At 35.4% G+C, this 12,955-nt stretch overlaps 1 protein-coding gene across 2 annotated transcripts; it reads left to right on the top strand.

Moving 5' to 3' along the window:
• The first annotated feature begins 7,004 nt into the window (after nt 1-7,004).
• Nucleotides 7,005-12,545, top strand: LOC110878649 (auxin efflux carrier component 5-like). Of its 2 annotated transcripts, XM_022126990.2 has the most exons (5): nt 7,005-7,701; nt 7,837-7,922; nt 8,917-9,074; nt 10,586-10,662; nt 11,802-12,545. In XM_022126990.2, exons 1-5 carry the CDS (start codon nt 7,043-7,045, stop codon nt 11,872-11,874), a joined length of 1,053 nt encoding a protein of 350 aa, XP_021982682.1. In that variant the 5' UTR covers nt 7,005-7,042; the 3' UTR covers nt 11,875-12,545. The 2 variants fall into 2 exon arrangements, with proteins under 2 accessions (XP_021982682.1, XP_021982683.1); XM_022126991.2 differs by lacking the exon at nt 11,802-12,545 and having other exon boundaries at nt 10,470-10,599.
• The last annotated feature ends 410 nt before the right edge of the window (nt 12,546-12,955 follow it).

Raw genomic sequence — 12,955 nt, 5'->3', positions numbered from 1 at the left:
GTTATGTAGGAGTTTGGATCCTCCTGATCAACTCCTGAATCTTCATGATGTGACCCATTACTTGCTGGACTTCCTGGTGCGTCCATTTCTGGTTCTGATAAGTTGTCATCTTCTTGAATGACAAAGTTTGTCCATTCGGGATTCCCTGAATCTATCGTTTCCATATAACTATTCCAGTTCCATGGTTGACCTTCCATGAACTTTACATCTCTACTAACACATATCTTGTTCTTTGACGGATCATATAATATGTATGCCTTTGATCCTTCTTCTATTCCAAGGTAAACCATAGGTGCACTTCTATCATCTAACTTCTTTTGTTGAAGTGGTAATACCTTAGCATAAGCCGTGCAGCCAAAAACCTTCAAGTGTTCTAGATTTGGCTTCCTTCCTTTCAATGCTTCATATGGTGTCTTGTTCACCAGGGCTTTCGTTGGAACCCTGTTTAGTACATATATCGTGTGTCGTATTGCTTCACCCCAAAAGTTCTGTGGCATATTCATTGCCTTCAGCATACTGCGAGTAGTGGATAACATCGTCCTGTTTCGCCTTTCTACTACTCCATTTTGCTGTGGGGAATACGGTGCTGTGAGCTATCTTGCTATGCCGTTGTCTTTGCAGTACTTGTTGAATTCAGCCGATGTGAATTCACCTCCTCTATCCGTCCTTAGCATCTTTAACTTGGTCTGCGCTTCCTTCTCCACCTTTTCTTTGAACTCCTTAAAAGTCTCGAATGCTTGATCCTTGGAAGTTAGTAAATATGCCCACATGTAGCGAGTACAATCGTCTACAAGTAAGAATATATACTTCTTCCCAGCATGTGTTGGTGGGGATATAGGACCACACAAATCTCCATAGACTAAGTCCAGAGGTTTTAAAGATCTGAACTTCGCCTGATTTGGAAATGGTGCCCTACTATGCTTTCCTAATAAGCATGCGTCACAGATTTGACTAGCATGGCTTATTTGAGGAACTCCATGTACCAAGTTCTTACGAGTCATCTCTTTGATAGCATCGAAGTGTAAATGACCTAACCTTGCGTGCCATAACCATGCTATGTCTTCGGTGTTCGAGAGCAGGCAGATTGGCCTTCCAATCTTCAGCTTGACTTTGTACAGCCTGTTCTTCATTCTCTTGACTCACATTAGTAGCTTTCTATTTCGATCTCAGATAGTTAGTAGATCTCCGTCCATAACCACTTTGCAACCGATTTCTGTAAGTTGTCCAAGGCTTAATATGTTGCTCTTCAGACTTGGAATGTAATACACTTGCGAAATAATCCTCTGTTCTTGATTCTGACATTCCAGTAGTATTGAGCCTTTGCCTTCAATCTCTATGTGCGAACCGTCTCCGAAACGTACTTGTCCTGTCACCTTCTCATCTAACTCTCTGAAGTGACTTTGCACACCTGTCATGTGGTTGCTTGCGCCGTTGTCTAAGTACCATAGACTTTCATCTTCCGTGGCGTATCTTGATGGTTCTATGCGTTCTTCGTTTAGTAGAACCCTTTCTTGATCAACGTTCTCAATGTTCTTTTCGTGGATTGCCATTAATAACACTGGTGCTTCATCTTCCTCGACAAGGTTCGAGTGTTCTTGTACTACGTCTTTCTCAGGACAGTCCTGCTTGAAGTGTCCAAACTTCTGAAACTTAAAACATTGGACCTTACTTAGGTCGGTTCTTGCAAACTTCCTCCAATTTCTAGAATTTCCACTTCTAGGTCTAGATGTAGATCCTTCGCTTCTGGGATTTTGCCTATTTCTCTTGTCTCGCCAATTTCCACGCGTTTGGTTAAATCTGCCACGACCGCGGTTTCCAAACTGTCTTCCTCTGGCGTTATCATGATGCGTGAACATAAGCCTATCTTGGCTTTCTCCTTGATTTCATTTCTTTATCCTGAGCCGTTCTTCATACGTCTTTAATCTTCCGACCGCTTCTTCTAGCGTCATAGTTTCTAGATCGGAGTATTGTTCCATGGAGGCAACGATTTAAGTAAACTTATCCGGTACGCCATTTAGGAGTTTGCGTACTAGAGTCGGTTGACTCAACGTCGTTCCTACTTCAGTTGCCCGGGTAACGATACTATTAATCTTTGCGGTAAACGAATCAATAGTGTCGTCATCCTTCATTTGCAACAATTCAAATTCTGACAATAGCGTGTGCATACGCGCCTTTTATACCCGATCAACACCAACGTGTCTTACCTTTAGATTATCCCAAATTTCCTTTGCAGTCTTACAACTTGCAACTTGCAATACAACATCTTCTGGTATTGCTTGAAACAAATATGCAATTGCAGACTTATCTTTCTTAGTGTCTACCGTTGCATTTTCTGCCGGTTCAATCGTTTCCCATAAACCATTTACTTCAAGAATCGTCTTGATACGAATAGCCCAAACCGTATAGTTTGTTGGTTTCAGAATCGGACACTGAAACTGGGAAAGAGAACTTCCTTCCTTCTGTATTATTATCGGATTTTGTCCGGATGTTCCTGACATGACTTCTTGCCGAACAATCTTCACCTTTACTAAACTTTTACTTTCTTGGTTTCAATAAATCTCAAACCCATGATTACCCGAATCGTGTAACAATCAAACAATCAACAATCTAATTCGCACTAAACCCCGAAATCAACAATCCTAGATTCCTAACCAATAACCCGGTTCAACCGTATCACCCTAGAACCGAACCCTTAAACAAAATTCTGAATTGAAACTTGCGAATTGAAAACGAACTTGAAACCTGATCGCGAATTCCCTGCGATACCTTGCGATTCCCACGCCTAGAGCCTGATGCTCTGATACCAATTGTTGGCCCGACACGATCTTTGATCTCTAGAATGAGCGTGATAAACAAACTTGAATAACAATAACTTGAATACAATGATCATACAATAACCGAATGTATGTATGTATCGAAAATGAGAGTGTGTTCAAATGAAATCAAATGACCCCTATTTATAGTTTTCCAACGGGTGCGAGTGAAGAGTCGTGTCTCTTTGTGAATAGACGCGTCCCTTGAATGTGTGGCTGTGATTAAACATGAAGAGGCACGTTGTATCCTGTCCACAAGTTCCAATTGGTGCCTCCTTCCTTTTCCCTTGTCTTGGCCGATCGGAATAGGTGTGAGGGTGGAGACACACCCTTTCGGTAAGGGTGGTGGTTACCACCTTTCATTCTTGACAACTTTGGTCCTTGTAGTTTATAATCGCCATGTAACCGCTGTATAACTAACTATTTTAACTATCTAAACTAACTATTGATGTTAAGAGATTATCCGGGTTTCATGCATCACTATATATATTGTTATTAGAGGCATCTGTAGCTTTGCCTCAACTACCCAAGCTTCAGGATATAATATGTAGATGCTTCAAGCTTCAGTTGGGTTTTGGTATTGCTGAATATCATTGCAAATAACAACAAGTCTGCAACACAGCAGCAGAGATAGCAAATAATACCTTTGTAAAGAAACCTCATTAATTGAACCACCTAACCTGACTTTATCAACCAATGTTTTAGTGTGTGCCTTGAAAATATTTCCAAAAACTATATCTGGATCAGTTTCTCTTATCTTTAGAGCATTGCCAACGGGAATCACCAAAAAACAAAGCTACATAACGTACACCTGCTAGGGTTACTCCACGGAAGTGCACAAACGCCCCCTCTCCCATTCTCCCTCTATCCCACCTTGTAAGGGGGGTTGGGGCGCCACATTATGGAGCTTCCATTACTCGTGGAGTTGCGTGGAAGCCGCCACCCAGGGGCGGACCCACATTGGTGCCACCGGGGTCCCCAGACCCCAATCTTTTTAAAAAAATAGTAGATTCGGTATATTAAATTGTATATGGACCCCATAAATACAATTAGGTGGACACCATAAAAATAAAAAGAAAGCTTGTGTAGTGGTAAATCTTCCTCTTTTCCACCAAGAGGTCATGGGTTCAATCCTTGATAAGCCCATTTTTCTTATTTTTTTTTAAATTCTAGTTCAAACCTCACTTTAACTCGACCCGAACGAGGACCGGCCCGAAAATGGACCCCACTGAAATAAAATCCTGGGTCCGCCACTGCCGCCACCCAATTTCATCACTCGAAAAATGGAAATAAGATGTTTAGTTTTAGTGATTTGGAAGTAAGCACGCTGGAATAGTACGTTCCTTTTTTCCTTTGATTTTTGTGATCTTTTGTTGTTCTTCATATATCAGTGGGGCTAAACTTTTTTGTTTTTGATGTTGTAGATATTGTGTCTCATGGTTGAAATTGAACGCAATATAGGGACTTCTGAAGAGGCTTTGGATAAGTTTACATCTATTGACATACTAGATGGTGTATAAGTGCAAATGCAGCAGGTAATTAAGTAGTTTAAAATTTCTTATACTTTATTCACTCAACTTCAGGTAATTCCAAGACCAAAGAAACTGTCGTTGTCCACATATATAACAAAAGAAAAGTCATTAACTTTAAAATTGGTGAAAAGGTTGTTTCAACTCTCAAGATCTTATATTTACAATAGGGCACTTCCCATAAGTCAAATTCGGTTCATTTGCTGCACAAATTTGTTTTTTTTTTTTTTTTTTTTTTTTACTATTCTGAAAATGCTAGTGTTGGGAATTCTCAGATTGAAACTCAAAATGCATTGATTCCAGATTGAAAATGCAATTGTTGGGAATTCTTACTAGTAGAAATAGGGGCTTACTTTTGAGTGATGAGGATGATATATATTGACTCAAAACTGGCAGACACCATTGTTTTTTCTGTAGTTTATGTGTTTTTGAATATTCTGAAGTGTTGGGAATTCTCGGTTGACACGTCGTAACACGTGTTAGTGGTTCAAAAACATCTAACTTTTGTTTGGTTTAAGAGTCCTGCCGCAACGCGCGGACTCCCTACTAGTAAGTAACAAAACTACTTTGTTACGAACTTACGATCGATAAAGCAAATTAAAGTTGGTAGTCTCTTAGTGGGAGGTCTTAAGTTCAATTCCAAGCAAGAAGTAGTTTATGATTAATGTGGTGTAAATTGGGAGTGAGTAACCATTGCCATTTAAAAATATATATATATAAAAATAATTTAAGTCAAAGGATATTAATAAAACTAAGTGTCCTACCTTGCAGCTTTTTATAAATTGATTTTTAACCGTAAAAAATTGGTTGGCAGATATGAAAGGATGTGACGAAACTACTCATTTTGACCGACCATTTTACTCCATGCGTAACTCATTTGTATATATGGGGCAAGGCTCTTGTCATATTCACAGATATATTCTCATGTTGCGTCGAAACTCCCCACCCTCTAGCTACCTAAACTTGAAATAAGATGGCACCGAGACAAATTACAAGTGGAACAATGAATCTCATTCCTCGGTATTTGCAACTTTTGCTTTGAACCATAGAATGATAAAGGAAAGGAGTTTCTAAAATCCCAAGTGAGTATGATGACCCTAAGACCATTATCAACAACGTATGGAAATGGAAAGAAGCTAACACCAATGTGGCGTTTTTTAGCACTGGAGGATTTGCACGTTGCTATCCTTTTGTGATGATATATGTCAAAATTTTTGAACTACCAAAAATAAGAAAATTAATGGGCATGCCCTTAGTGGGTTTACTACTTAAAAAAAAGTGAGTTTAGTACTTCCTTAAAAAAAAAAAAAAGTGGGTTTACTACTTAAAAAAAAAAGTGAGTTTAGTACTTGCTTAAAAAAAAGTGGGTTTACTACTTGTTCCACTACTTAAAAAAAGTGGGTTTAGTACTTCCTTATAATAAATAAAAAAAAATTGGGTTTACCACTTGTTCCATTTGCATTAATGATTTATGACTTGTATATCATATTTATTTTACTTTTCAATCATTATTAATGAAGTATGTATACGATAACAAGAACATGTAACCTTTAACAAGAACATGTAACCTTCAGTTATGCTCATCTTATTAATCACGTAACATATTGATTTTTTTAATTAAAAAAGACTATAGTAATACAATAGTCAAATTAAATAGAATAAAATACTTGTTTTTATGGTATATTTAAAAAATTATTAACATACGAAAAAGTTATATCTGTTTAAAATTCGTGGGGATAGTTTTTTATAGAAAAATAAAGTGTAACTACTAATTAATTATCTATCATTTTGTTAAAGATAGAGGAATTAAAGTGTGACTAAGTTAAGAGCATTAAAGTGTAATTAATGTTTAAAAAGGTAATTTACCCTCATTTTAGGTTGTACCTTAAGCATTAAAACAAAAAAAAAAATCTTAACTTTTAGGCCTCTTAAAATCCCTTCCATTATATATTGTATATAATTTTAAAATCATATAAATTAGTTTATTAAGTATTATTTATTATAATAAGTTGGTTAACAATTCATAAATTATACAATTTATCAAAAAAGAAAATTCAATGATGAAAAATAAATGTAAAAGATTATGACAATACAGAGACGTAAGAAAACTAAATATTTTTGAACTATGAGTTGAAATCTAATACACATTGTGATTGTTCATGTTGTTGTTTACTTGTTTACAAGCCTACTCGGTACGGGGTGTTTAGGCCCGTTTTGTACCGGCGCCGACCATCAACACCATTTCAGAGGTGTGGCGGCGTCGTGAACGTCTTCCCCAGGATGTTGTTGCCGGGCCTTCCCCTTCTCTCACACACATATATACAAATACAACACATATACATATATAGGCACATCTTTCCTTTCTCTTGGTCTATCGTTGGAGGGGCATCCTCCTTAAATGTTGACGTGACGCTGACGTGGAGGGACATCCTCCAAGAACTTGACTCCTCCACACCGAATAACCTAATATTTAGCATTCTGTACGGGCTAATGAGCACTGTTAATGGTGGCTGACAAAGCACATCATTCTAGGACTTGAAGAAAATATTCTCTTAGGCCTTAGGGTAACCACATTTGACCATTAATTAATATGTTTGTCGTTACCTAGTTGCATCTATATATATACAACCACATTTAAATAGTCATATCATTTCCACACAACATATATATTAAGTTAACAGAATAATAATACTAAGAGAAATGATAGGGTGGGAAGACATTTACAAGGTTCTTGCCGCAATGTTTCCACTCTACACAGCACTGATTTTAGGTTATGGTTCCGTGAAGTGGTGGCACATGTTCAACTCCGACCATTGTGACGCGATAAACCGGCTAAGTTGCTACTTCATCATGCCACTGTTCACATTCGACTTCACAACCCGCATCAATCCTTACAAAATGAACTATCGTTTCTTGGCAGCTGATGTCATCTCCAAAGCCATCATTCTCTTAGCAATATTGTTATGGGCTAATTTTACTAAGAAAGGAAACTATGCTTGGTCCATTACATGCTTCTCTTTGTCTAGCTTAAACAATGCACTTGTTGTAGGGGTGCCTCTCATGGAAGCAATGTATGGACCTCTTGGAGAGAATATTGTCATACAATCATCCATTTTGCAATTCATGCTTTGGATAATGGTCCTTCTCATGATGTTTGAGTTCCAAAGCGCAAAGCGATCGTTGGATTCAGGAGCTTCGTCATTAGAATCTGCCACAAATTGTGAAAGCACTAATGTGGATGACAAAAGTAAACAAACTTCTCTATTGGTTATAGCAAAAATTGTTGGACTAAAGCTTGCTAAGAACCCGAACTCTTACGCTTGCAGTCTCGGGCTTATTTGGGCACTCATATCTAATAGGTAATGCTAACGTTCTGGGATAGATAGCTCAACTTTGTATCATTCCTAAAACTTATAAATATATATAGATTTCATATATGTCATTGTAGTGTTAAGAACTCTCATGACTCTTATGTCTGCAATCATTGGCTGCAGGTGGAATCTGGAAATGCCGATTATCATGGAAGGATCGGTACATATCATGTCGAGAGCTGGTGCTGGAATATCCATGTTGTGCATGGGTGAGCTTCTCTACGCGATTATTATTGACATCCAAATCACTATACCTATAACTATGATACAGCAACATTTGTATCACTTATAGGGTGTAAATGAGTCAAGACAACTCGTTTTCAAAGCTCTATTTTTAAAAACTCGAGCTCGTCTCGTCTCGTTTACTGTTTATTATTTTTTATATTTTATATATACAGATTAAAACTATGTTTGTGTGTGTACATATATATAGTTTTTATATGTAACATAGTTTATATATTTAATTATTATATATTTATCATAGCTTTATACATATGAAATAATTATCATGTGAATATATATTTGGTGGGTAGGCTTAATCTACAAACGGACATTTTTCCTAAAAAGATTGAGGAGTCTATGTGGGCATTTTGTTTAAAAATTTGAGCTTAATGCTTTAGATTCTTTTTGCATTAAAAAAACACTAAATGTAACAATTTAAAATACAATCATATGTATTTTTGACATGAAATTTAAAGCACATTAATTAATTTTTTTATATGTTCTTTTTGAATTTCATGCTTAGAATATATTTGCTTGTGTTTTAAATTGTTACGTTATATGTTTTTCTATATAACACCATGCCAAAAGAATCTATAACATCATACCAAAAATCTAAAATGTAATGTCTATATAGACCTCTTACACTCTTTAGGAAAAATGTCTTTTTCCTAGAAAAGTCCTTACCTATAAAGTATATTAATTAATAAATAATAGACTCATTTAGACTCGCTAAATTAGTAAAACTCAATGTACGAGGCCATGCTCGATTCAAGCTTTTGGCGAACAATCTCAAATAGCTCACGAGCGGCCTAACTTTTTTACAATTCGATTCTCTTGTAAATCTTTTTTCTCATATATGCTTTGCTTTCTGGTAATGTATAGTTTCTGTTCTCAAAACTGTACTGCATTATTGTTTTATTAAATTCGGATGCTTTTTTCACTTATTTTTATTCTGTGGTTCTAAAATTGGAGAATATGCAGGACTGTTCATGGCAATGCAAGATAGGATGATTGAATGTAGTGCGAAACTAGTTGTAGTTGCAATGATACTGAGGTTTATCGTAGCACCAGTGACCGTGGCAATTGGATCTTTTGTTGTTGGTCTGCGAGGGGATGTTCTTCATGTTGCCATCATTCAGGTAACCAAAACGTATTTTAATACACTTAAGTAGCAAGACAAAAGCATTTTAATACACCTAACTGTGAGGTCTTAAGTTCAAGTCTCACGAGTAAGAAATTCGTTGTTCAAAAAAATAAAGTCTTCACATTATCACATACATTATATGTACATGTAATCCTGATCTCGCTTTAGCAATTTTCAAAAAATGGTTTCGTTTATAAAAGTTTTGGAGACAAATTCTACCTCAATTAAAAGTTTGATTAGCAACCCATTTTTTATAAATTAATTGTTAAATAGAAGTCAACTAACATTCTCTTACCCGTTTTTAAACTCATAAAAAAATTACAAGTTATAAAATTAAAGGGGGTCAACAAAAACTCATAAAAAATTAGAAGTTATAAAATTAAAGGGGGTCAACAATTTGGTAATCAAATAAAATATCAATGAAATATTAATCTCTATAGTTGATATATGTGCTTTATATTTTGTGCAACTCACCATTTTTAATTCTCTTGCATATTTGCAACGGTGTAGAATTAAGGCATCTAGGGTTGTCATTCGCTCATCAAATACTTTTTTTGGCATCTAATTCTCCATTAATTAACTCCATGAATTTAAGGCTTATGATACCTGTTCTGACAGAATAATATCACACCAACAAATTAATCCAAAAATAGCTAACAGAATAATATCTCACCAACAAATTAATCCAAATTAAGGTTTGACCAACTTGATTTATTCATGAAGTCAATGGTTACCCATGCAGGAGTTATATATAATAATACACTTACTACTGTTGTGCACTAAAACCGAATAATTAATGGTTTCTTTTAACTTTTAATTAGGGGATCTATAAAAAGCTCGTCCAAAACCTTGTCAAATTAAAATATGGAACTTTCTGTCACTAATATCCTTCATAAGTTAGTCACAAAAACAATTAGTGACGAAACTATATATTACGAAACATTTTCCGTCCAAAATGTGTTATGTAGTAGTGATAACTAAAAACAGTGGTACTAGAAAGACCGTCACAAAAACACTTCATTTTTAAAAGTTTATGATCGAAATTACCTACGCTAATCAATTTTAAAATTCCAATTGTTTTAGTAGCAAATTTAAATTTTACAAATAAAGAGAAAAGTACCCCTAAGACCAGCCGTAGTGGAGGGGGGTTTTTGGCGTTTTTTCCCTAAGAAAAGCCCCTCCACGTCATCCTAACCGTCTCCTGGGCGTTTTTTTCAAAAAAAAAATCGAAGAGCGTTTTATTTAAAACGCCTGATTCAAAACGGATGACCAATAGAATTTTTTTAATGTTTTTTTTTATTTTTATTTAATTCTATTAGAATATCTAATAATTGCAAAATTTCAAACACTACTACACCCTTTTTTAACTTCAAACTTTTTTACTGACTAGGCTTTATGTGTCGCTTCATGCCTAAAGATGGAGCGTTTGTTTCACCCACCACCACACATAAAAATTATTGCAATCTGTGCTTGTGAAGAATAAAAAAGTTACCTTGATTTGGACAGGCTGCCCTACCGCAAGCCATTGGTTCTTTCGTATTTGCAAAGGAATATGGACTTCATGCAAACTTACTCAGCACCGCGTAAGCTTTTCTTTTTGTATATGTACTCTTTTTAATAAAAAGTCTCCTCAAGCCAATGAAAAGACTAACTTAACTAACTTTTTTCTTTACAAAAAGCCAATGGAAACATTTTTATGATTATGACGTAGTTGATCAAATATATTCTGTCAATTACTACAAAACTTGTTGTCGATAATGAAAACCAAGAAAGTATATGAAAGTAGGAGTGCCAATTATCTCTAGATCTAGTGGTGGAAGATTTATATTTCTCTTGAGAGATGTATGTTGTTCACCTCTCATTTGGTGTAGAATGAGACACTTGTGAGTAATGATAGGAGAATCATGGAAACTTGGCTTTGATCTTTGAGCAAAACGGATTTTACTAGTAATTTCACCGTCGTGTCTACGGGCGGGTGGGTTACCAGGTTTTCCACAGAATTGGTAGTGGAATCGAATTACTCTCAAAGTACTCTGTGTGGTTCGATAGATGTCTTAAAAGTACTCGAGATTAATTATGTTATCCATTAAAAAAAAAATTATGAAAGTAGAAGTGGAGATGACTCTATAAAATTCTAATTTAGGCCTTTTTCCACAAGAATTTTAGTGTAATAATTTAACTTTTCTTGTGATATTTAGGATTTAATTTAGTATACTATTCAGCGTCAATTTTCTATTAATTCTTTTTTGTTAAAACAACTGTATAAGCAATATATCTATTGAAAAAATATATTTAAGTTTCTAATATAATCAAGTATATTAGTAAAGGTGTTGTCCTTCTAAAATAAACTCTTTATATAATCAAGTATATTAATTAGTAAAGGTGTCGTCCTTCTAAAATAAACTCTTTGTCTAAAATAATATAATCTTAAACACCTACTATATAAAAAAATAAGTCTAAAAAATTGGTAATTTATTTTTATAGTTTTACTGTTAATAATTTTTATTAAATCTTTTATTTATGTAACCAGAAAATAATGTTAAATATATTTCAAGTTTTAGGATCTTATTTAGTAACACTAAAGAGCCACCCTTACTAGAACCCAACGTTTTCTTTTGTTCTATCTTTTTTGTAAATAGTATTTTATTCTTACGTTTTCTTTTGTTCTATCTTTTTTGTAAATAATATTATATTCTTACATCTGTTTGTCTGCCATTGTCAGGGTCATATTCGGCACGCTTGTATCCATACCATTGCTCATTGCATATTACGTTGTCCTAAACATCTTGCTTTGATAACTATCAACAAGTCATATTATAGCTAAGTTCATAACCAATTACATTGGACTAGAGATTATTAAAGTTGTACTAACGTCATTTGTTAAAAAAGATGGTTATTGATTGAGTAATGCAATAATTATTGAATGTAAAATGTGGGATATATACATATGTGTTACGTTATACACATGAGAAAGCTTTACTACTTCACGCATCATGTAGAAGCACATAATTTTCTGGATTTTAGAATCGAGAGACATCAAGAAATCTCAATAATTTTACTATTCTTGAACCCAATTCGATCTAGCGAAATCTTTCATCCGAATTTTTTTTCCAACAAGAACATTATATAAACTTTTTGACTTCCGAGTTTTGAGCATCCTCCTTTCGCACTATTCACATGTGCAACAAGCAATGAAATCAAGGGTGTTGTACTTTTTGAAATCAAGGGTGTTGTACTTGTAGCGGCTCGGTTTGTACTTGTGGGGCAGGGGGCGAAGCGGCTCGGCTTGTACTTGTAGCGGCTCGGCTGACATTGAAGGTGCATAAAGCCTGGTCAGGTAAGAGGGACACGTGTCCGCTTGGTTGTGGCTGGATTGAAGGTGCATAAATATGGGAGTTCACTTTGATGGGAGGGTGCATTATGCCCGGTCAAATGACTATTTTGGAAAATGGCTTGGTCAAACGGCCACTTTGGTAATTTTCCCATATTAATAGTCCAAATATGGTTGAATGCAAAAAGAAGTTTGTAATTTATAGGGCTGTTTCTTATACTTATTTATTCCATTGAACCAGAAATAATGTATTTAGAGACTTAGTTGGGTATTTGATACCAACTAGGACTGCGACCCGCCGCAATGCGGCGGGGAATCTTTAGTTATAACTAAGTCGATCTAGCACCCGCATGTTACGTTAAACTTGTCAAACGGGGAAAAAATAGACGATGTAAAAACGTTCACCCACACAAGCACGCTGCGTCGTGTTAACTCGCAAAATTAGAACGAAACTTAAAAACGTTAAACCAAAAACGCACGTTGCGAGTGTTAAGTCACAAAATTTAGAACCAAGCATAAAGCGAAAAATTTGCGGAAAATGAAAA

The sequence above is a fragment of the Helianthus annuus genome, chromosome 9, assembly GCF_002127325.2.
Source record: "Helianthus annuus cultivar XRQ/B chromosome 9, HanXRQr2.0-SUNRISE, whole genome shotgun sequence".
Lineage (NCBI taxonomy): Eukaryota > Viridiplantae > Streptophyta > Magnoliopsida > Asterales > Asteraceae > Helianthus > Helianthus annuus.
The sequence above is the reverse complement of the archived record's forward strand: the minus strand, read 5'-3'. Positions and strand labels throughout refer to the sequence as shown.